Source organism: Silurus aristotelis, assembly GCF_946808225.1.
Source record: "Silurus aristotelis genome assembly, chromosome: 7".
Classification (NCBI taxonomy): Eukaryota; Metazoa; Chordata; class Actinopteri; order Siluriformes; family Siluridae; genus Silurus; species Silurus aristotelis.
The window spans coordinates 6,006,700-6,033,343 of NC_139580.1; the positions used below are offsets into that span (position 1 = coordinate 6,006,700).

General features: G+C 39.9%; 1 protein-coding gene across 7 annotated transcripts in view; it reads left to right on the forward strand.

Moving 5' to 3' along the window:
* syngap1a (synaptic Ras GTPase activating protein 1a) overlaps positions 1–26,644 on the forward strand; it is a 169,473-nt gene that overhangs the window by 19,114 nt on the left and 123,715 nt on the right. For all 7 annotated transcript variants that reach the window (XR_014534437.1, XM_083546934.1, XM_083546935.1 and 4 more), the window contains exon 2: positions 10,229–10,359. Coding sequence is in view for 6 of the 7 variants with exons in the window: in XM_083546934.1 (XP_083403060.1) it covers positions 10,229–10,359 (131 nt within the window). In the remaining variant the exon portion in view is untranslated. The remainder of the gene's footprint in view (positions 1–10,228; positions 10,360–26,644) is intronic.

Consider the following 26,644-nt stretch of genomic DNA (forward strand, 5'->3'; position numbering starts at 1 on the left):
GTGCAAAAAAAGCTACTGATTTATATTTTTAGGGAATGGAGGCGGGGTGGTACCGTGGATGAAAGTTAAAGACCCCTGTTCTATGAGGGCACATAGATTACCCAAAATGAGCAGAGAGTATGAAACCAAAACCATTACGTACCCAGAATACAGCTTGATTCCTTGGGTTAAGAGGCGATAAAATAGAAAGCCGCACGACATCGCTTACACTGATGCCATCCGGCTCTCTGTAAGTTTATTGTTGCTGACTCAGACGTGTTTTTTGCTCCCTACTGAAACACATGCGGAGTCAAATTAGCACATTACAGCACATCACAACACACACACACACACACACACACACACACACACACACACACACACACACACACACACACACACACACACACACACACACACACACAATCTTGAGCAGACAGTATCCTGCAAAGTCACTCTCAGCCACCGACATGCAATTAGTTACCTAGCAAAGCGACCAAGCCAGCAAGATCTGGCCTGCAATTCTGTATGAAATCTGACATGCTTCTAACCCAAGACTGAGTGTTCAGAAATAGCCTGGGCTAAATATGGAGAGAAAAAAACCTCTCTAAAATTACACAAGCATTAGGGGGGAAGAAAAAAAAATGACAGGCCAAAAGAACATCCTATTGCAAAAAACAAACGAAAAAAAACCCCGAAAAAGGATGTGGCTATGCGAAATAAATGTCAGGTATTACCTAATAATACATCCTTAGCTTATTCAATTGCTGGATTTTTATAAACATAATGCTTAGGTAATATTGTCTAGGCAAAAGACACCTGAGTGACTAAAAAAAAGGATTACGATGAATTGGAATAAAACACAAATAATGAACACACAGTATACCCTGATGTGTGTTTCTCTCATTTTACTATTCACAATGACTTTTTTTCATTTATGACAAAATGTCATAGGTTTTATCCATCGATTGCTACTGTGAAATGTCTAAGAAAAAATATTTTCGCTATGTTACAGCTACTGTATACAGCTACTGTATACAGCCCACCTCCTATAGACAGTGAAAACGTCTTCTTCATTATATCATTGATAATAAATTACACATTCTATCTAATATTTCAATGGTAGGTCTTCTTCAGACAGAGCAATCTTATCGGATCATTACAAACCACACCGTGCAAAGTGCATGTAATGAAACTGGGTATGACGTATTGTTACTGTAACATGATGAAAACTGTCGAATCGATGTTAGTATACAAATTGGTTTCAAAAGGTTTTGAGAGCAGTGGTGCTAACTGGTCCTATTCTGACCACATCTGCGATTTCAACATTTACAGCTTGTTAGAACAAAGAGCAAATGTGAAATTCTGCATGTAAATGGGCAAATCTGCCACAGAGACGTTTGACATGTTGTGCGCCTTGCATACGGTGATGCAGCAATGAGTCTTTTGAGGTGTTGAGAACAAGATAGTGAGAACATCACTGCAAGACGAAGAGAGATCAGGAAGATCTTCGACAAGCTCAACCCCCAAAAATGTCATAGATGTGATATTAATCATTATGAGAGGGAGTTTAATCTTGTACCGTGCCTCTGTGGATGGTCAGTGTTTAAGTACGATAAACAGTGCGACAGGTTACATCTCAATAGTCTGAGTTGTGTTTCCTAATTCATATATGAGGTGGAATCAAAAAGTTTTGAAATTTGCTCTGTTTACAAGAAAGTACTTTATTTATCTGTTTAAACACTTTCACCTTTCAAATAGTCCCATTGCAAAGCAATGCAGTGCTCCCAGCATTCCTGACACTTCTTGAATGTGTCCTGGAAGTCTTCTTTTCGAAGCGTGTCAAGCACCTTTTGCTATTCTTGCTGGATCTCCGCAAGGGTGTCAATACGCCGACCTTTGAGCTGCATCTTCATCTTCGGGAAGAAGGCAAATTCCGCAGGAGCCAAATCTGCCTCGTGGAGTGGGTGCGGAAGGGAGAAATTCGCCAAATCATGTCAAACATCTTTATGGCAGATTAGGTTTCAGAATTTCCTGTTTTCTTTCTGTTCTAACTTGCTGTCCATAATTAAATGTCAGACGTGGTAGTACACATGGTCAGAATAGCATGAGTTGCACAGCTCTCAATGTACACAGGACGATGTCTTTTGGCACACTGTCATGTCAAGTCAAGTTTATTTCTATAGCGCTTTTCACAACAGACATTGTCTCAAAGCAGCTTTACAGTTGAAGGTGAATGGTGTGTATTTATCCCTGATGAGCAGCCATGGTGACTGTGGCAAGGAAAAACTCCCTTGGATGTTATGAGGAAGAAACCTTGAGAGGAACCAGACTCAAAAGGAGAACCCATCCTCATTTGGGTGATATCAAGAGTGTGAGTCTTATGAAGGTTGGCGCTCCTTGTGACTGTGCGTGTCTTGAAAATTTACAAAACAACCCCATAATAATTGATACTCTCAACATGTATAGTTGGGCTGACTACTTTAGAACTGTGAGCTTGCCCCTTGTGATGTCTACAACAAAAAAAGGGGGATAAATTGAGCATGTAATTGATCCAAAACTCAAAGCTAAATACAAATAATACCGTGTCTGAATAAGAGTCTAATAGAAAAATACTCATAGATGAAACTTGATGAATCATAGCTCTGCAAGAACATATTTCCATTCAGATATATATCAGAAAGGCAAGGGAGCAGAGCAAAGCTGGAAGCATACTGACATTAAAATTAAAAGAGGAAAAACACATGTAATACACAATATGGACAGAAGTATTAGAACACTTAACATTTCCAGCTATATCTGGAGGCAGACAAGTGTATAGGATGTCTTTGGATGTGGTAGCTTTACATTTCCCACTGTGTTTTCTGTGCACAAAGCTAGTTCCATGAAAATATGCTATAAATGGGTAAAGGTTTGCTATAGAGCTCTGTCCTCAACCCTATTGAACACCTTTTGGACGAATGTGAACACTGATTGCGTCTCAGGCCTCCTCACTACACCTAAAATCAGTATCTGACTTTACTAACGCCCTTGTAGCTAAATATATTTATACAAATTTTTCCCAAAAAAGATAGAAGGTTATTCTAACAGCAAATATGAACTACATATAGAATGAGATCTTATGCTTAGGTATGAACATACTTTTGTCAATATTGTGTATTATTATAATAATAATAATGACAATGCAATAAAGCATTTCAGGTTATTATCTGCCTCTGAAAACACAATGGGGCATTACTTGGTAGAGTGAACATCACTAATGCAGATACAGCATCGAATGTGAAAATTGGCTAATATGTCGCACACTTAATCACATAATCAGAGCGCTTTCTATAATCAGTGAATCCGTTGGTGAGATAAGGCCGTCTGGAGAGCGGGACCACGAAGACAAGAACGTTAATGGATTTAAAATGCCGAGCAGGAACGTGTGACCATCTCCTTCGAGGTTGTCACATTCACAGTTACACATAACAAACCTACTTTGTCGAAGAAAATTAGGAGCAACTGCAGCTTAGCAGCAAGAGCGAAACTTGTGTCTCTGAAAGAAACAAAACAAAAGGATTTTCAGATCTAATTTTTTTCACTGTGTGTGTATAGAGGCTTGGCTATGTCATGCCAGCCCCCTTACAACAGAGAGAAGGGTCTGTTACACACATCTGACTGATAATTAGTCACTGAGCTCCGTGTGGGGAAAACAATGAAGTGTGTGGTGAAGTGACTCTCCAAAACTGGATCTAAAGGACCTTTTCCAGGTCTCCTCACCTCAGCTACATCAATATTTGACTTTACTAACACCCTTGTGGCTAAAAGAATTTCCACAAATCTCCACAAGCACACTCCAAAATCTAGGATAAAGGTGGAATCGAATGTTCAGAAAAAGAGTGTGTGTGAAAGTGTGTGTGTAATATACATATAAATAGTTTGGGTTATTATATGGAAAGGTCAGCCTTTCAAAAAAAAATTAAGTTATAAGCACAGGGGAAAAAAACATTTTTATTCACTTTTGTCCTTAATGTGTATAATCATGTGAAAAAGATTTATAACCTATTATATTATGAATATACATCTCAGGACATCTCCTTATTTGGTCTTGAAATTAGTTATCTTTAAAATGTCTAGATGCCTGCTTTACTTTGCCATCGATGCTAAAATGCTGACCTCTGAGGAACTCTTTTAAGTATTAAAAAAGGAGGAAATCACGCGCTTACACAGGGTTCACAGGAATGACTGCTGTGAGCTGGGAACCAGCACAACTGGGATTGTCACTAACAGCACTTCCAGCCAGAACGATTAGTATTCACAGAATTTTAAACAGACGTGACTTTACCTATAACATACTACATAATCATACTGTTATCACAAAAGATAATACTACATTATACACCAATCAGGTATAACATTATGACATTATAACATTATGACCGGTGTAGGGAATAACATTGATTATCTCTTCATCATGGCACCTGTTAGTGGGTGAGATGTATTGGGCAGCAAGTGAACATTTTGTCCTCAATGTTGATGTGTTAAAAATGGGCAGGTGTAAGGATGTGAGCCAATTTGACAGGGGCTCAATTGTAATGTCTAGACGACTGGGCCAGAGCCTCTTCAAAACTGCGGCTCTTGTGGGCTATTGCCGGTTTGCAGTGGTCAGTATCTATCAAACGTTGACCAAGGAAGGAAATTTGAAACCAAGGAAACCAGCGATAGGTTCATAGGCGGCAGAGGCTCAATGATGCACGTGGGGAGTGAAGGCTATGCCGTGTGGTCCGATTCAACAGATCTGCTGAAGTTAATGCTGTTAATGCTCTACAGGTCAGGGCTGTTTTGGCAGCAAAAGGGGAACCAACACAATAATGAGCAAGTGGTTACAATTTTATGTCTGATTGGTGGCCATAAAGTAATGTTCGGTATACTAAACTGGTCGGTATACTTGAGTTTCAAGTGGCACTTTATTCTCCATTGGGAATTGACTTAATGATTGTTAAGACCTGGAGAATATACTACAAAATAGCATACACACTAAAGCCTCTTTGTTCTGAGCAGATGGATATAGTGGAAGGGGTTAAGCCACCAAAAGGAGCTGCGGTTTATTGTTTGCATCCCATCTGGCATTGCTAATTTTCCACCACGCCACTAGAGGTCAACCTTTTATTGGGTTATTTGGATGTTCTTTCCATTTCCTGTTTGTATTGTATATAAAGCGAATGGTCTTGTTGTAAGAATTACAGGTCTTACGGATTTATTTTTGTAAGGTTTAAGATTTTTGGCTTCGGCTGTTTTTCCCATATCATATGTATATCATTTTGGCATCAAATGACATTTATGGTAGTGTAGCCCAAAATGTACATTTTAGCATAACATATTGTGGTTCCCTCAAACTGTGACACAATGGTTCAGGACTTCATACTCACACAAATGTAATGGATTAAGGCAAGAATTGGGCACAACTGAAACTAAGCCTTAAACGGTATAAAAAGAATTTTGCACTATATAGAAATGTGATCATACAACACTTAGCATTAATAAACAGCACAAGAACTTTTTTTTTTTATTACAGTAAACCGACAGGGTAATTGTGAAGTTCATGCCCTCCTTTATTACACTAAGGAGACTTAGGGTAATTGTGAAGATCCATGTGCTGAAGCTCATTAACAGTCATCATCCACAAACAAGCACTAATACATAACTATTTGAAGCACTTAAACTAAATTTTGAGATACAGTATATACCTGTGTTTATTTCAAACCTACCGGCCTGTAAAGATTCGCAATGAAGTTGTTATGGTAGGAAACGATGGAATAGGTTATAAAACATTTACCAGAGCTTTCTACAGTAGGTGTACTCAGATATCCATGATAACAGGCCCAGTGGTGGCAGCTTGGAAGTGTTGGGATTTGAACTCCCAACCTTCTAATTCAAACTTCACATAAAGACTGAACTGACCAACCTCGAGCGCAAGGGACAAAAAAGGGAATTGTTGAAGAAATGCCCAAGAGTTTACAGGCTAAAATATGAGAACCTTAGCCCACCTCAACAATATAAAGAAGGAAGCAGCTTTTGGGAATGACGAAGCACAACTGGAGTTTTTTGGAGAGCAAGTAGCAAAGTTTGAGATCTTTCAGAAAATTTCAAGCCATTTGGTCTAAAAGCAATAGACCAAATACAGGCCCAGGCTCAGGTAATACTGTTATTAGCATCAATGATGGACAGTAATGAAGTAAATGTAGTTACTGCAATTTATGTAGCTTTTTTTTTTTTTTACGTATCTGTGCTTTTCTGAAGTATTTCCAGTGGGTAGAGTCCGCGCTCTGTTTTGAACTGCTTTCCATTGCCGCTTGGTGGTTACAGTTCAGCCTCAGTTCACAGGACATTTTAAGATTTTTTAGAAAGTAGTTGAAAAGAAGGTTTTGGGCTCATGCCAATTTTTAATAGATATCAATTAGTGTTTGACTCATTGATACCATTCTATTAATAGATCGGTGTGTTAAGAGTCTTTTCACATATACTGGGTTGATTACGTAAGAGTCTTGTGACAAAAATGATATGAACACCATATCAATAATAAATCATAATACTTTGGATACTTATCGTAATTTCCGGACTATAAAGCGCCCCCATATATACTGAATTTTACAAATATTTTTATTTTTAACATAAATAAGCCCCACCTGTCTATAAGCCGTCTACACTAATGAACTTTACACAGGCTTTAACGAAAGACACGTTACACACGGTGTAACGGGTGAAATATGTTACCCTTCCTTTAGGAGCATAGCGGTATTTTGGGAATAGCTTGCCACTGCATTCTCCCGGTATTACTGCATGTGTGTAAGACTGAGGAAAATGAATAAAAAAGCACGAGTTTTGGAAACCTGTCTGTGCTTATATGATTTCTGTTGTAACTGGAGTTAGTGAGCTCTCCCTTCACCCAGACTCAACACGTTACAACGGCTTGTATCTAAACAGTAGCCGACCCAGAAAGTCATTGTTCACTGTCTTCCTCCTTTCTTTCACAACTATTTCTCTCGGGAGTTTATCTTTTGGCATCGTCGTGCGTTTAAAAATCACCATCGGTGAAAGTTTTTCTCCCGATGCCGTGCAGCTCAGAACACAGGTGAAGTGCGTTTTTTTGTTTCCGTTCGGAAATTTCATTGGTCTAATGTTATGGGGTTCAGTTTTTTGGCTTGAAGTTTGTAAAACCAGGAACAACCCAGAAAAAATTGATAAATTAGCCGCTTCGTTGTTTAAGCCGCGGGGTTCAAAACGTGGGAAAAAAGTAGCGGCTTATAGTCCGACAAATATGGTAAATACATTTGAAGGCTTTTACTCAAGAGAAAGTTTAAAGTGAGCACTTTTACTGGAGTAATATTTTACCTACTGTATCTCTAATTCAACTTAACTACAGTGAAACCTCGATACTCGCGACCTTGACACTTGCGACCTCCATAGTTGGCGACTTTTCATTTGGAACTCGTGAAGCGAGCGGCTTGAAAGTTCGGAGTAACATTTCAAAACAGAGTTTGTACTAATAAATTACATAGAAATGTTTGAAAAACGATTTTATTATTGGCTTATTCATTTAAAGTAGTAAACAAAACAATTATGAATTATTAAGTAATTTACAATTTGTGTTGAGTTTACACTACAGTACATGTACAATTCCTATTGTAAAAGGAACATCAAAAGAAGAGAGTCAAAACCTCGCCTTTTTTGTGACTCGTAAGGGGTCCTAGAACGTAACCCCCATGAATATCGAGGTTGCACTGTACATGGTTTGTGTACTTCATCCACTACTGATTACCATCAAGCTCTGTGGGGGTTGGATCTTTATTTGGGGTTGGATATTGCTAATATTCTTTATTACCTTCAGCACTTGGCCTGCGTCCTTATGCAATGGTGGTGGCGTAATGGTGTGGGGAATACTTCCTTCCTTGGGATAAAGTGCTGCTTAAATAGATCATATAATTTTCATAACTCACCAGAATCATCTACTGATTATTGTATTGTCATGGCAGGAAATCGGAAATAGAACAAAATAGACATCTATAAGGATCAGTGAACATGGACAAGACAAGAGCCAGAGCAGGAGCTGAATCTGAATAAAAAAAAAAAATCTGAGCCGAACAGGAAGAATCTGCGTCATGCAGAGGAACAGTTGCATGATATGCTGCATAGCAGCAGGGGCGATAGGAATCTTCCTGCGCTGCTTTCCACAGTGAGAACGTACCCAAATTACATCCTCGCTACCAAATTGCAGCACATGTTTCAACCCGAAGCCATAGCATCCTCCTAGGTCCAGTTACTAATTACAGAAGCTTGCATGCATTCATTTCGATACGTTCTTTTGACTCTGAAAGGCATCATGTGTGAAATGCAGTGCCCACATTGCTGCTTCGTATACTCCTGGCCTGAGGAAGATATGACTATAGTCTTGGGTTTTGGAAGCATTCCAGAGGCCCTAGGCACAGTAGCTCAACGCTGAGAGCTCCCAAAATATATATTTAGAGAAGTCTTCCCACTTGGATGCCATACTGGTAACACCCTCCAGGCAGCTATTTTTGAGGCAAGCATGACTAGACCTCTGTGCATTCGGCTGCTGAGTGCTATACGTGTCGATAAAGGAGCGCGTCGACATTTGGAAGTCGATTCGTCACGAAGCGGCTTTAGGCACCAGCTGTAGCCACAGAGCTACATACAGTACGCTTTTGGCAGCTCTTCGTCAGGAAGTGGACAGAAGTTGCGCACTGACGCCTGAGTCTCGCTCGGAGAACAGAACATGATTGGCGTGAAAGTTTTTCGCATTCGCCCGTGCACTCGGCTGCAGTGTTCTGTCTCCACTGCTTACGCAAGTATAGGATGCAAAAAAAACAAAAAAAAGCGTCCGAATCGAAATTCATTGACAAAACTGACAACGCAGGAGGTGAACCTAGTAATCTTCCAACTGCCAATTTAGGATTCATCCCATCATCTTATAGTTCTTGAGAAATATGCATTTAGTGTTCTTTCTTTCTTTGGTAAAAAAGCAATCCACCCCCCCCCCATCCCACTTTGTCTCCCCCAACCCTACTATACCGACATACTGTACACTTTAGATTCAGAGAGAAAGGGAAAGCGATATGGATAGAGGGAGGAGTGAATGAGTAAGTAAGTGAGTGAGTGAGCGCAGGGAGACTATTTACTCTTGCACATCCATGATGGTTGCTATGGGAACACATGGTTGGTTCCATTTTTTGAAAAGAGTTCTCTCTTCATCCCTCTATCACTTTGTTTCCCATTCCAGTATCTCATCTCTTCTCTTCTCTTCTCTTCTCTTCTCTTCTCTTCTCTTCTCTTCTCTTCTCTTCTCTTCTCTTCTCTTCTCTTCTCTTCTCTCCTCAAAACCCAGCATCCCTCTCTCACTTAATCATTCTCTCTCTCTCCCTCTCTCTTTCGGTGGTTCTCGGTCTGTTCCGTGTTGAGTTGTCATGGCGACTGGCTGTAGGTGTGTGAGCGTGTGAAACAGAGTGGGCGTCACGGAAGTGACATCTCTTGGGCTATAACCCATCTTCCTCTCTCTCTTATTCTCTCTCTCGCTCGTTCTCATTCGCTCTCTCGCTCGCTGTGGGGGCGAGCAGGACACAAAAGCAATGTCAGGATGGTTTTTTAAAATCTTTTGGCTCGTCTCTTTCTGCGTGTGCACCATCCATACTACGCTCTTTATCTCTTTATATGAATATACATCTATATGCGCTGTAGTGTAAGACGCTAAGGCCAGGGATTTATATATCCAGCAGGAATGATGACATGATATAAATACCGTTCTTCTAAGTTCTGTTACAGCGCGCCTTTCTGAGCGGGTTGCATGTTTCCTCTGCACTTTTACGTCACCGAAGAAGTCTCAGCTTTACTCACAGTAACAAGCAGCTGATTGGACGATACGAGATGTACAAAAATACCACACTTTTTTTTAAGGCTTTTTTTTTTTTATGTTCCTACTGTCCTACATCATGACACAGTGCCTTGAGTTCACCCTCTAGAACTTTTCCATGTTCTGCAGATTGAAGAATCAGAAATGCAGAAATGTGTTTGGTTGAATAAGTGTTGGGAGAAAGGATATTTTTAAACCATATCATCCAACCCCTAATGAACATGCAAAAGAGTTTCTTCTGATATGTGTGCCTCGTGTTAACGCAGTAGTGTTATTTCTTTTGCATCATTATCGGTGCTTTTCGACTCATCCCTTTCTTCTTTCTCACTATCCTACTGCCAGATGGAAGGTGTGTGTCTCCATGTTCCCGGCCTCACACTCCTCTGAATGGCCATGCCCACGACTCCCCCGGCTGGAGCCGCCCGCTCCGCGTGCGAGATGGAGACCAGTTCTACATGTTGGACCAGGAAGAGGTAAACACACATAATCACCCACTGTAATGAGCTTGCACAAGGACGCAAATAGGAACCTGGTGTGTTTTTGCTGTTGTCCACAAGAGGGAGCACTTGCTCTTCAGACATGCATGTTCTAGTGATGGGTCGCGTTTGAAACGTGTTCATCAAGATTCGGACCAGAAGAAACATATTTATTGCATTGTGTAGCGCCTATGGGAGTCACGTGATAAAAGAGTGAACGACTCGGCCCAGAGGACTCATGAGATGAACTACATAATTCTGTATCCAGTACATAATATACACAGATTTAGCATGTTTTTTACTCGTGCTGACACTCTTTGAGACTATTCATTCTTCTGAGTCACATTAAAGATTCTTCAAAATGAAAGAATCATTCATGAAGGACCCATCGCTAGTTTGTTCATTTTTAAAGATTTCTAGTCACACTTCCTGTTTCCTCAGACTCCTCAGTGTGAAGCTAATGGACCATGGATTCCTGCAGATGTTGAAAAATTCATATTTAGATACTAGTATTACTGTTGAAAATGTGCCCAGTCAGAAAGCTCAGGTTTTACACATTTACACATAAACACCTTTTTTTGTCAGGCCATGTCATATATTTTTATATAGGAAGCCAAAGCACCATCAGATCCAAGGTCTCCACTGTTTTCTACTGTTCTGGGTGAGAATTCATCTGTCCATGATGACAGATATGCTGGCGTGTTTTCGAGATGTCAGGAGGGCTGTGATAAAGTCTGCGATATTACCGTAGGAACGGTAGCAGTTTGAGGAGATCAATAGGTAACTCTCTTGATGCCCTCGGCTGTGCGTAACCTGTGAAACTCATTACATCTACCTCAACTTTAAAGGGCATCCAAATTGATCTCTTTCTAAAGCTGAATCCCGGGATGACCGAAACTTTGGGGTCTATGAAGCTCATCAGTCAGATTTAAGTTTCAATTCAATTTTATTTGGATTCACTATTTAACAAAGCAGTATGGGGTGTAGGACAATACTGGTTTTGGGAAACCCCAAACCTAGGGCAAAATTGTACCTTTCTTTAATAGTGGGTCCGGGTCGGTCTGTAACCAAAAATTACATTGGCCAGAGACTTTTTGTTTTGAAATGTATTTATTATGCCTTCTAATCCTAGATTAGGTTATTATTTTGTTATGAACTGTACAGACAAATGAGCATTACTTTTCAAAAGATATATAGCCTATTAAAAGAGCATTATTACTATCATAATGATGTTTTTTAATATTTGTTACAATTGAAATCGAAACATTTACTTACTTCTGCATATGCATATAGTTGGTGGATGAATCTAACAAATAATCGGGGTATGTTAATAACTAGAGGTCGACCAAGAGTGGATTTTACATATACTGATAACTAGCGTAATGATTGTTTTTTAAAATAGATACTGTTAAAAAAAAACTAACAAAAATAACAATCCATGTAAAATAGTTACTGAACATTATTACGAACATAAAAATGTAATGAATCATGAACAATTATATATTTGTTAATAAATATAACTATAGAATGAATAAAGCAATAAATATAACATAAAGCGCTCTCCATGCACAGCAACATCTCATGTAAAAACAAACAGCACGTGGTATCAGTGATTCACCCCTAGAGGACGCTATCGAAACCGGAAAAACTATCAGAATGGGTTTTTGCTATCGGGGCCTCAACCTCTATTAATAACTAAGGGACATTTTAGTTTGAAAGCAATTCTTTATTATTAAATACAAATAATATAGAAGTAAAAAATATGAGATTAAAGTATATTTAAAATAATTTTTTTTAAATATGTCTCTGGCATTATTCAGAGGGCCGTTCCAAATGTGGGGCCGGACCATGGTTTGGGGATCTCTGCTTTAGGATATTCATTTGGGACCATCCACAGCAACAGACGGCGAATTACAAATGCAGACAATCCGGAGCAGAAAGTGTGCAAATGTGGAAGTTGAGAAAATCTACAGCAGGAGCAATGAGTCAGAATCCATCACAGGAATCACACCAGAGTACACCCATAGGCACAAAATATCACAGATATTTGTTGGTGATAACAACAAATCAATGGGCAGCAAATAAATAGATAAATGAACCTAATATAGAGATTGATTAAATATTTAATTTGTTTAAATATTTTAGATTTGTGTTTAACCTTGCAGATGGTTTTGTACAGAAACAAGAACCATTGTGGTATAAGGCTTCAAATAGTTATTGATTACCTGAAACATTTTTGTGGTTAATTTGTGTTTAATATGAGACCAAAAATATTCTCTACAGGTTCCAAATTTGGACTCTGATTGATCAAGCGTAATGGACTTGTTCCCAAGCCACTTTTTGGTGGTCTTACATGGTTAATGCACTTTTGGTCACTGTTGCTCTTTAGAAAATTCAATGGTGGGATTTTAGCCTTTAAGTAATATTCTCCTGTATTCCCAAAGGAATAATTCACTCAATGTGTGCAAAATCTTATTTAAATGGGAGGTGGCAGCTGAGTGGGGAAGCTGTTGGACTTCTGATCAGATGGTTATGAGTTCAAATCCCAGCACCACCAAGCTGCTACTGCTGGCACCTTAATCCTCAACTGTACAGTTTTCTATATGAGATAATTGTTTTCCTGCATAAGGTCATCTGCCAAATGCTATAAATGAAAACAGCTGCTCATTCTTATTATTATGATGATGATTATTCTTATTATAGACGTTTCATGTGTTAATCCACCCTTTAACTTGTGCATGCATAGCATGCTATGACTTTTCTAATAGATCGCAATTATGGTTTTCTTGACACAACTAAAAGTTACCAAAAAATCTGCCTTCTGATTCCACTGCATTTTTTGAAATCTTCGCTTCTTTTTTAGGAAACAACAAACCAGTCATGGGACTCAGACCGAATGCTTTCTGCTTTATCTCCTATATTCTCAAGCATAAATAAAGCTGTTTAGCAACAGCTGAAAACTCTCTTCACACCTTCATACCGTTTCCTCCAGGCTTCACTGTGGTGGAGATGCATTCACTATTGTACTGGATCTCTCACCTGATGTTTGGAGACACCTCTCTAAACCATCACCATGCAACTCAAACTGTGATTTATCACACCTTACCCTACCACCCCACTGAACCACTCAGAATCAAATTTTCCATGTTCTGCTAAAGATCTTAGATCTGCATTTGTTTTATTCTTTCTTTTATAAAATGTGAAGGGTGGGCCTGGCCTCTCTTTTCTTTGTCCAGGAGTGTGTTTATTTAGATTTTTAGGCATGGTATTCTACAGCAGTGCACTAGGACAGCATGCAAGCAGTTTTTTTACAGAATTGTGTAAAAAAAGTCTTAAGCCACCATGAATGGGTTTGCAAATGATTTTAGGTCTGTCAAATTCATTGACATTTTGAATGGAATGATGTGATTGTAATTTTGTCTTATTAGCAAGCTTTCAGTGAAGTAAACTTATACAACATGTGTATGTAATGCTTAAGCATGTCCTGTACAAGCCCTGTGCAACAGACCTTTTTCACAACAGTCATTTCGACTTGTAAAAGTAGGACATAGTGTATATGTAGGAAGGGGTAGCTTGGTGGTTGGAATTCTGAATGAAAGGTCATGAGTTCAAATCCCAGCACCAACTGTTGTGCCATTGAGCAAGGCCCTTAAACCTCAAGTACATGGTTGTATAAATAAGTTAATTGTAATTTGCTCTGGGAAAGGGGCATCTGCCAAAAAAAATGCCATAAATGTTAGCAATTAGGGTTTAATTTCGTTAATGGGAGTAAGTGTATTGGGTGGTCAAATTAAATAACTGCCACTTTAGCCTATAGAAGCTGTTTAGTTTTTTTTTTTTATACTGCATACATATTTCCTGTATTTTCTGGTTATATTCTACCAAAGAGACTAAGAAATACTTATGTATGGCCATTATCCCATTGCTGAAACAAGAATTTGAATGGTGGCCTAAGGCTTTTGCACAGTACTGTAGATATGAGGACACCCTAGAACAAAAAGCCTTCTATTGTTCTACACAATCATTCTGCAAACCTGAGTAAAATGTGTAAAAACAAATGTGTGTATGTGTGTGTGTGTGTGTGTATGCATGTGTGTATGCATGTGTGTATGCATGTGTGTATGCGTGTGTGTGTGTGTGTGTGTTGGGGTTCATGAGTACAAAGAGCCATGCTAAAGAATCAGAATCATCTTTATTAAAGTATAGGAAAAATAGGAAAATAAAATAGTAAATAAAGATAAAGATATTAACTATATAGTTTGTGCAGGGGATGTAAACTAAGGCAGTGCAATGTTCATTTTTCCCAAACAGGTCCACAGTGCATGGTTGCAATATAGTAATCCTTGCTGATTGCCCAAATGTAACACATATAAAATAAACAGTGTTTTAAAAATTTTTAGAGTTTATGGAAGCAGGTCAGTGATAATGGTGGGGCCTTGGTAGAGGTCGACTGATAGGCTGTGGATTTTTACCTATACGAATAGCTACAGTATAGTAGACTGGATCGTACTAGCCGATAACTTCTCTAGGTTATGTATGTAACCCTGATTTCCCAGAGGGAACTAGAGGACTCATAAGAGGAGGAGATAGCATCCACAATCCACCTGCTGAGGGTCTGTTTGTAGAAAGGCACTGGCCATGCCTGGGGTAAACTCTAGACAAGAGGGGGCCATGGAAAGGGCCTGAAGGTCCCTACCTCTATTTAGAGACAAGATGGGCAGTAGAAAAACAGTCTTTACTACAAGTAACCTTAAGGGCACCTTATGCAAAGGTTTAAAGGGGGGCTTGGACAGGGTCTCCAAAACTACCGCCAGATCCCACAAAGTCACCCTAGGTCGCACCTGAGTTTTCAGCATCCAGGTACCACAGATGAAATGTGCCACTAACGGGTTTCACCCTAGTGACTGCTCAGCCAGTGGAGCATGATATGCCTCAATAACAGACTCGTAAACCTGTACATTAAAAGAAGACAACCCTTTGGCGAACTGTTCCTGAAGGAATTCCAGCACTGGGCAGTTAACTGAATCTAACTGATGGTTCTCACACTATATAGTGAACCTATTTTGTGGTTAACAACCTCCTTGTGGAAGGAGCTCTTTACTGGAAAATAGTCTTTACAACCATGGCTGAGGGACAAGAGGCTAAAAGCTGTGGCTCAGGGACAGCCTCCACAACTCCGGGTGGGTAGGAAATAGAGTTCCCCCTGCCTGGGAAAGAAGATCCCACCTGAGAGGAATCTCCCAGGGGGGGTGTCTGAGAATGGCTACCAGGTCTGCAAACCAGGCCGGAATTCCCGGGAGCAGCGCAACAGGTAGGGCATACAGGCGTGGCCTTGGCCTGCACTATGATGTCATGGCCTGCACCATGACATCCAGTCTGAGAGGAGCTGGGTGAGTGAGGGAAAACCAGAGGGGACAGTGCAAGGTCTCTCGAGTCGCAAAAAGTTCCATTTGTGCCCTGTAAAACCTCCTCCATATTTGCTTTAACACTTCTGGATGGAGTCTTTATTCCCTGGGCCTTAGCCCTTGCCTCGAAAGGGTGTCTGCTCCCTGGATTAGGCACCCTTGGATGTATACTGCCCTCAGAGAAAGCAGATTCCCTTGGGCCCACAGGAGTATTTGTCCCACCAGTTTGTAAAGGGGTGAAAGCAAAGCCCCCCTAGATGGTTGATATAAGAGACCACAGATGTGTTGTCTGTATGGCTCAGCACATGATGGCCCCTCAGGTCTGAGAGAAAATGCTTTGATGCTAGAAGCACGGCCACTTCCAGGCAGTTATTGTGCCACAAGAGGTGGGGGCCTTTCCAAAGACCTTAGGTAAAGCGGCCACTCATGACTGCCCCAGGCCGTGAGGGAGGCATTTGTTAATGTTACGTGACAAAAAGGAGTTCCCAACACGGGACCTGTCACACATCACTTTTCATGGCATTTAATCTTAACCCCAACTCTGTTATGTGGGCGAGAACGACATCGAGCTTATATCAACCAATCGTCAATATAATTTTGTATTCGGATACCCTGTAGTCTCAGAGGAGCCAGAGCAGCATCCACACACTTTGTAAAAGTGCAGGGTAAGAGTGCAAGGCCAAACAGAAGAACCCGATATTAATAAGCTTTGCCCACGAAAGCAAACCTTAGGAACTGCCTGTGTAGAGTAAGGATGGGTATATGGAAGTACCCGTCCCTCAAATCTATTTTGATGAACAAGTCCTTAGACCTGATTTAAGACACGACTTGTTTCAGCATGAGCATCTTGAACCTGAGCTTTATAAGTAAGTGGTTCAGCTGATGCAGATCTAAAATGGGATGCAGCCCCCTATCCTTTTTGGGAACTATGAAATAACGGCTGTAGAACCCAGACTCTCTGTTGGGGGGGGACCACCTTGATGGCCTTCTTCCTTAAGAGAGTGTCTACGTCTTGTTCTATATACAGAGCATGCTTGGGATCCACCAGAGTGGGAAACACCCCGTTGAATCGAGGTGGAAGAGACCCGAACTGAATCTTGTAGCCTCTTCCTACAGTGCGCAGTACCCATTAAAACACGTTTGGCAGGAGTTTCCAGGCTGCCAGTAGTCTACTAAGGGAAGCATTCTTTTGAGATCGAGCTCTGGCGTGCCTAGTACAGCTTAAGCGGTGTCCAGAAGCTGTTTTAGAGGCCTCCCGGGAGGCAGCGGGCCCCCAAATCCGCTACATTTCCAAACGGAAACTGAGGGAGGCACTTGCTGGAGACCACTGGGTCCTGAAATACCCAGAGTGGCAGAGTTAACAAAATGATCTCCTAAGGGCACTAAGGAGAGGCGTGCACCATGTAGTGAGGCGTACACCGGCCTGACCTGCCACCGTGTCCGCTTTGCCCATCAAAGCCGCGGTGGTCCAAGATGCTTGTTGGCAGCACTGGAGACTTAAGGGACGATGCAGCGCGAGGGGAGAGATAGCTACCAAGTGTCTCTTAAACCCAGGAAATCACTGTTTTGTCAGTCTTTACCTAAAAGAAAAGCTGTAACAAAATTAAGGATTGGCAAGATTAAAGCCTGGGTCATGAACACTAATCAAAATGATTAGTGCATTGAAGGAAATGTTTGGAACAAAATTTTGCCCTGGGAATAAGTGCTAATTACTGTATACAATTGAAGAACCCATACCAAGAATTGATATACAATATAAAACCTTCTTCTATTATTTCCTATTTTCCTACAACCATGATATGGGGTTTAGGTATAAATAGTTTTCACTGGTGTCTTCTCCCTTGGGCTTTCAAACCTTATGAATAGAGTATCAGCAAGGCAATAAAAACGTGTGGAGCAAAAAAAAATTCTAAAAAAAAAGATCCTAGTATGCTTGGTATTTCCTTGCTTAGCTTTCTTAATGTATTTTAATGATCAGAGATCTATATCTATGATTAGTGCAAATGAGAAAATGCTCTACCGTGCCCTTAAGCCCTCAATACATCTATTTCCTTCAAAACCTCATTAATGGCTAGTGATTCACACTTTCTCCTGTCACAGATGTCTTTGCTTGAGGCTGAGCTTACACAAATAGAAAGCACATGAATGGGATTTTGTAAGATTATAACCATCATGCTGTGGTGATAGGGGAAAAAAATAAAATTCTATTTCAATAGGCAAATATATCAAAATGCTAAAGGATGAATCAAAAGGTGAAAAAAGAGAAGGGTGAATCAGAAGGTGATACCAGCTGTGCTGGAATTTAAATCTATCATTATACATTGTAGATCCGTGGAAATCACTAGGGATGAACAGATTAATATTAAATTAATACTAACCAGCTCTAAAGTTAATACTAACCAGCTCTGATCTCAACCCTACTGCACACCTTTGGGATGAATGTGAACACAGACTGCATGTGACAGTGTACGCCTCAGCACACTATCTGGCAGCCTCCTGCAATGAGTGGCCGCTCTGCCCAAGGTCTATGGGAAGAGCCCCATCTCTTGTGGCACATCAACTGCCTGGAGATGCTGGCCGTTCTTCTAGCGTTAAAGCATTTCCTTTTGGACCTATTTGGCGATTATGTGCTGATCCTTACAGACAACACATCTGTGGTCTCTTACATCAACCACTGGTTGATGTATAATTTGATAATTATAAAGCTACTAAATAATTCCCACATGATTCCTTTAATTCTGTGTTAGCAGCTTAGTTCAAATCCCAGCCACACCAAGATATTTTGCTTACATTTATGGCATTTGGCAGATGCCTTTATCCGGAGCGACTTACATTTATCTCATTCATGCAATTGGCCAGCTAAGGGGTTGAGAGTCTTGTTTAGAAGCCAAGGAGTGAAAGCTTTGTGTGGATGAGATTTAAACTCATGACCTTTGGATCCAAAGTCCAATGGCAACCACTAAGCGTCCACTTCCCCACCTCCCAAGATGACACTAAGATGCCATTTCTGCCCCCATAGCTGCTTAATTGTATGAGTGAGATAAATGTAAGTCAGTCTGGATAAGGGTGTCCACGAAAGGCCATAATTGCAAATGTAAATGTAGAACTGACTAAACAGGAATCTGAATAAATGTTCGTGTTCTCTGCAGAACATCCAAAAAATGTTGGGTATAAAAGTTCCATCTTAGCACTAGACAATCCAAAAATGCACGTTTAATATGATATAATCCACACACCTTTATCTACAATAAAGAAATGACTGAATCGGAGAGTGTTTGATACTGAAAGATGTTTGCAGCATGCACTAAGATATAAACAGTATCAGATAATGAGTCTGCAAAAAAAAACCTGGTTTTTATTTATTTATTTATTTATTTATTTATTTATTTATTTATTTATTTATTTATTTTGCGTCCTTCAAAATAAAGCTATATATATAAATGTGAGGATTAATTTGTGATGACACTCATGAAGAAGCGAGGGCAGGGTCAGAAGATTCATGAGTTACCACATGAAAGCAGTAATCATATTCATGAATGAAACTCTAAATAAACAGTTTAACCCTCGGACCTGCAGAGGCTTGCCAGGCTGATTTCTCTCCCAATGCCCATCTTTAGTGTCAAATTACTCATTAATTTGACCCGTCTTTTCCACTTTTGAGTTTAAGTAGTTTTATCTGTGAACCTGTACATGTCTTGTCATCATCCAAACCCTTTGAGTGTGTAAGTGAGTGTGGGAAAAAATACAACCTAGGATTAGAATTTTCGAAAGAATCAAAACATTTGCTACCATATACCTGCTCTACACATGAGTGGAAATATGCAGTATCACAAGCAGTGAATAAAGATGTCCCTGTACTTGAGTAAAAATACTAATCCCTTGTTTAAATATTACTCCAGTAAAACTAAAACTTCTCCTTTTACATTTTTAATAAAATGGACCTGATGTATAAGAACATCTCTAGGCTACGTGTGTAACCCACTTTGGGGGCGCCTGAGTGTTTACGCTCTGAAATAATGTGTGTAATCAGTCAAAAATTGGACACTAGATGTCACTGGTGGGGTGACGTCACGACCAGGAAGTATAAAAGCGGCAGGTTCTGTAAGGGAGAAGGAAGCACCGCAGGGACGCCGTCAGTGTGGCTTAGAGACGCAGCGTCTCGTTCCCTCAGGGAACTGGGGTTACATACATAACCTAGAGACGTTCCCTTTCAGGAACTTGAGCTGTATCGAAACGCTTTGGAAACGAGTGTCCAATCAGACCAGACTGACCAGTCCCTAACTAGTGTGAATAAGCCCAGCTAGGTTGAAGGACAGAGGGGCCAGGAGTGGCACTGGGGCCCAGGTTGTAGATCCAGACAAAGGTCAGCAGGGGGGACGAGCCCCCAGCATTGCAAATGTCTTGGAGGGGTACAATGACCAAGCCATTGAGACAGCCACACTCCGGGTGGAGTAAATTCTAACCCCGAATGGAGCAGGGAGCCCAGAGAACTCATATGATGATGCAATGGCATCAATGATCCATTTGGTAAGGGTTTGCTTATCGGCAGGGATGCCTCTCTTTGGAGGGCCGTAAACTCCAGGAAGAGGGGGCTAGAGAAAGGGCCTGTAGATTTCCTACTCTCTTAAGAAAGCAAATGGCCAACAAGAAAGCAGTCTTGATAGAGAGATGCCTCTAAGACTGACTGAGCCTCGGCCACACCTGGGCCATGGCATTCAGCCCCAGTGGGTTGGAGGAGGAGCAAGGGAGAACCAGAGAGGAGAGTGCAACGTCTCTTGAGACGCAAACAGATCCCCCTGGGCTTTGCCGGTTCTCTCCCAAATTTGATCCACCCCGAGATGGTGGAGCCGGCATTCCCTGGGTCTCAACCATTGCCTTGATGTACCAAAGTAAATGGGGCCCTTCCCGTAGACCTTGGGCGGAGCGACCACTTATGCGTTAGCGTTACGCAATGACCAGGAATTTGGGGCCCTGAGACAGGAACCCAGAATCTCTCCAAACATCTAAGGCATGTAGGCATCACCGCATGACCTTCATTGTATGGAGGTCATTGCCCCTCCACGAGAACCCAGGGACCTAAGCCACCACTGAAGGGGTCTCATGTATAGAAGGCCAAGTGGGATAACACTGGGCGCAGCTGCCATGAGTCCTAGCAGTTACTTTATGACGCCGAGATATGTGGTTCTCTGTAATAGAGAAAGCACACTCTTCCCAGCGTTCCCAGACTGCTTACTGCTCTGATCGAGCTAATATCAACCAATGGCTGATATAGTTGAGGATGCTGATGCCCTGAAGTCTCAGTGAGCTCATAGAGCTTATAGAGCTGCATAGACACATTTTGAGAAGGTGCGGGGAAAGAGGGCAAGGCCAAATGGAGGCCAAATGATGTAGATCCAAAATAGGATGCAACCCACCATCCACCTTCAGGATCGGATCACCGGAACGTCCTATGTCAGGACTTTTTTATCGTAGCCCTCTTATTGAAGGTGGCAGTCCTCAGATTTGTCACTTTACGGGGCTTCGGCGCAGAGCGCCATGCAGGATCCCTTACAGGGGGAGCCCAACGACGATTGACAAAGCAAATCAACACATACACACAGAGTGCTTCGGGAACAAACAGAAGCTTGCGCTCGCCTCACTTTATGTGCGATTTATACTTCCTAGCTGTGACTTCACCCCACTGGTGATGGCCAGCGTCTAGTTTTTGACTGATTACACACATTATTTCAGACCGTGAACACTCTGGCACGTTCCTAAAGCATTTTCGACACAGCTCGAGTTCCTGAAAGGGAACTGCGTGTAAATAATGTTGTGATGTTGTGATGCACATCAGACCTTTCTAAGAAGGCAGTTTTCTATAGTTACAGACACACACTCTACCCAAAACTGTTGGATTTTCTTGTGTTCTTTCTACAGCTTCTCATTTAATACTGTTTATGTTTTCATGTCAATGTATTAAGAAGCGACATGGTATTGGGCATTCAGCAAGACCTTTGACCACTACCTGCTTGGTTGTAAGTTGCTCTGGATAATGGCTTCTGCCAAATTCCATAAATGTAAAATGTTAACTTTAAAACCTCTGTATCTCTGCAAAGCTGCTTTGGGACAGCGTCAATAGTTAAACATGTTATACAAACAAAAATTTTACTGAATTGAATGGTTTTATATAATGTAGCGCAGTAATAGATATTATTTATTAAACTATAGTGAAGTATAAATGTCCCTGCAAAAAATAGTTTAAAAATGTACTTCAGTGCAGTAACAGAGTAAAATCCGAGGGCCATTCAAGTCTAGCTTTTGAGTTTATTAAATAATAGAACAAACTTCAAAGAGGAGAAACTGCATTTATTTTTTGTAATAGTGGCGGGTCTTACGCTTTCACTCACAAGAAACTTCACTGTCTGCCATCTGATTAGCGGTCTCTGGACTAGTCCACGACATGTACATGTACGTACATAGACAGGCTAGCATCCATTATTATACTTGGAAAATTCCCGGTTTGACTTGAACACCCCTCATACTTTATTTCTGTCCATGAGTTTGTATCAAGGATGGATCTGGTTCTAAAAATGTGTATGTATGCTCATTTAAGTTCTCTTTCCAAGGGAGTAACAGCTTAAAAAAATTATTCTCATCATAATTGCTGGAACATTCCAATGCACTGTTGAAATGTCAAGCACAATGCATCAGGAATGCTAAACAATTCCTGTAAATTCGGTTTTGATATAGAGCATTCATTGGAGGATAGAAGGACTTGGCTTGGGTTGAGAGCACACATGGTGGCACACTTAGGTAGGTGGCACACTGGACAAAATTCTACACTCCCTCCCCCATACGTTATATGGACAAAATTTTTGGACACCTGACTATTACCACATTTAGTCTCCATTTGCTGTTACAATAACTTCTACTCTTCTGGGAAGATGGTCCACTAGATTATGTTCCACTAGATTCTGTGGTGATATATAGAGATTCATTGCCACAAGGGTGTTAGTAAAGTCAGGTACTGATGTAGATAAGTGATGGAGGCCTGGGGAGCAGTCAAAGTTCACATTCATTCCAAAGGCCAGAGGTCTTTAGCAGGCTACTCAAGATCTTTTACTTTGACCCATGTAAACCAAATCTTCATGGAGCTCGCTTTTTGCAGTTTGTGTGGAAATGTTCTATTGACTGCCCCACTTTGATCACTATATTTTTTTCTGTTTGCAAACGTTTTCTAGCCAAGAACACTTTTAGTTAAATAAGGTTTAATATAGTTTAATAATAAGTGAGCCAAATGTGATGGTGGTGATTAACTCTTTGATTAACTCTTTGAGATAATATTAGGAAGAAACCTTGAGCGAAACCAGATTCAAAAGGGAACTCATCCCCATTTGGAGTGATGGTAGCTTAGTGGTTAAGGCATTGGACTTTGGATCAAAAGGTCTTAAGTTTACTTCCAAGCCACACCAAGATGCCACTCCTGGGCTTGTTAGCTGCTCATTTGTATGAATTAAATAAATGCAAGTCACTCTGGATAAGGGGGTTGCTGCAAAATGCCATGAACGTAAATTTGGGTGGGTCTCCATTATACAGTGTTGATGTTATCACCTTTTTACTGATGTACACTTTAGTGTAAAAGTTTGTGGCAACAGTAGTCCTCGGCCAACTGTAGAAGAATTGTTTGTATTAATTCCAGTACAAAACAATATTCATGATTTAGTGTTTTCCAAGTGTTTACCATTCACAGTAATCTTGTGGTTTTTGTTTTTCATTAGTCCATTTGGAGCCATAATTAGCAGCAGCAAGTAGTTCTTATTTCCAATTAATAAGAATTCCATCTAGAATCAATCTGGCAGGTCCAGAGAGCAAAAAGGGTCATGATCATTGGTATAGGTAAGTGGTAGATCAGTGGGTTAAGGCTCTGGGTTACTGAACAACCATGTTACTACACTTGGGGTCCTTGAGCAAGGTCCTTAACCCTCTGTGATCCAGGGGCACTGAATCATTAAAGACCCTGTACTCTTACACCAGCCTCCTAACATTGCTGGGATATGTGAAGATGGAATTTTACTGTCCTCCAAAGTATACTGTATGTTACAAGTATAAAGCACTTTTTTCCTCTTTCTGCCAACTCTTTCAGGAGCATGTTTAGTTTGACAAAAAGAGAAATACACAGATTTTTTTGGTGTTTTTATCATTATTTACAAGGCCAATTGTTTTTTGAATGTTGTTTGAATAGTAATTTGTAATTTAACCTCCTAAACCACTGCTTTTGAGAAATAAAAAACATTAATAATTGCACTTTTTAAAGATTGCTGTAAGACTATTTACTTGAACATTGAACACTTGGGTATAATTAAACCTGGCATGCCACATTTGAACATTTTTACAAGGCTTTCTTTTCCTTATAGACTTAGATTCAACTACGTTTTGGCCTGGATCTTAAGAATTAATCGAAATGTATTGATCTGTAGTACATTCATATTATCTGAACATACAAGATATTATATTTTGGATCTACACAGTACTCAAATCCTATACAGTGGTTTGATGTCAAAATGAATCAGATATCATACCAGCACATTTTCATTTCAGAGAAAGTGGTAGCCTCAAGCATGTATAGTTTACCTGCAGTGCATGTATATCACATATTGTATAGTTCAATTAAAGCAATATTTATTTTAAAAGCTGAATGAAAGAAAAGAAAATACTATTTACTGCTCATCATTTTTAATTCAGTTCAATTCTATATTCTCTAATCTGTTTTTCAAGAGAAATATACTCTAGTTATCCTCTAGTTATCCTGCCTATGAGGTCTGTTGCCTGTGCTGAAAAATACAGGATCTATGAACAGCCACAAGGTGTCATCTTTAAAAAGAAAGCAGCTAATGCACTTCCGCTGTGTGGGGAATCAGTCAACGCTTTAGACGATAATTCCAAACCTAACAGAGAATCGTCCTTTGATTACTGTAATTTGATTATGATCATTATGATAATATTCAGATAAATGCAGTTGCTTTTCTACATAATTTTGTTTTAAAATGTATCTATGTAATTGGTAACCTGTATGTATTTTTTATGTTTTGTATTTATTTTAGCCCTACTTCCCTTTCCCTAAATGGTTATTCCACTTGTCAGGCCACCATTGTAAATAAGAACCTGTTCTTAATGACTTGCCTGTAAAAATAAAGGTTAAACAAACAATAATTAATTTTTTATTATAATAATTAATTATTTCTATGCAACAAACTTGGTAATTTAACAGTATCAAGATTTACTTTGACCAAACAAATATATGAATGTATAAACTTTATTTCCATTGAAGAATCCTCCCTTTGCATTAAGAACAGCTTTACACACTCTTGGCATTCGAACAGTTGGTTTCTTCAAACATTCAGCAGAAATACTTTGCCATGCCTCTTGTAAAAACTTACTAAAGGTCTTCTACACTAGTTGGAGATTTCTTTCTGGCTTTGTGATCCAGTTCATCCCAGGGCAGTTCAATAGAATTTAGGTGTGGCAACTGGGCAGGCAATTCCATCATAGATAACATTTGCATTGTGTTGAAGTATAGAATGGTTGCCATGTTGGTTTTCTTTCACTCGGAACAAGTCTCCAACCTTCCTTGCTCCAATCCATTAGGCTTTTACCTTTATGTTTGATTGTGGTGTGAGGCAGCCTGCTAACATCTTCTCTCCTGTTTTTGTTTTACATAAGTTCTTCTGTTAAAACAACTGTACTCATCTGTTCATAGAACTTTCTTCCACCCATTCACTGTCCAATTCGTGTTTTTTTGCATTTTGTTTGTTGCATTTAAACAAAAGGAACATGCATGTGTCTCAGAAATCGTAAAAAAAGACTAGGTGTTTCTAAATATTTGACAAGCTCTGTATGCATGTACAACCCCAATTCCAAAAGAGTTGGTATGCTGTGTAAAATGCTGTCTCAAGAGAATTCTAATGTAGACACATCCCTATTTATTACATTTCTGGCTTCCCTTACTATCCTCCTCAGACACCCGTTTCTGTACAAAATCTTAGAAATCTTAAACAATCATTCTTTTCTGATAGGAAGGTTATGAGGAGTATCTCCATAGTGGAAGTTGTCCTGAGTCTTAGTCACAGCCTGCTTTTATTTATACTTCCTGCTGTAACATATGACACTTTAATTTTACCTGAGATTTTTTTGACTCTACTTTGACAGAAATTGCTTTTGAGACTAAATATTGCTTGTTCCTTTTTTTTTGCCTAAGTCTAGTCAAACCGAGACTCTTTTATTACCATTTCAACCATATATAGCTGATGCAGTACACAGTGAAGATAAACATTTCTCCAGAACGTTGGTGAAACGTTCTCAGTCTTTTCGCATAAAATGAGTTGATTACACAAGAGTCTTGTGACAAAAATGATAATAGGAACATTAGAGCCATAATAAATGATAGTACTTTGGATACTTAAGTACATTTGAAGGCAAATGCTTTTGTATTTTTACTTAAGTGAAAGTTTAAATGGACACTTTTACTTTACTGGAGTCACATTTTACCTACCGTATCTCTACTTTTACTCAACTACATGCTTTGTGTACTTTGTCCACCACTGGTAATACCTTATTCTCAAACTTGCTTCTTTCCACCTTAATATATATATACTATATGATATCTGTTTTGTCACCTGATGATTACAAGATATTTATACCTCATTCCTTTGTACAATGCACCTTTATATTTGCACATTGTCACTTGCACTCAATCGTTCCCTTCTACTCAAAATTTTTAAAGAACAAAAAAGTCTATGTATACATGTATACTCTTCTTGGACTAAATTTTGTGACCACCTGATCATAAGATACTTTTGTACTTTTTAAAAACCCCATTCCACATTTAGCTCCCTTTTGCT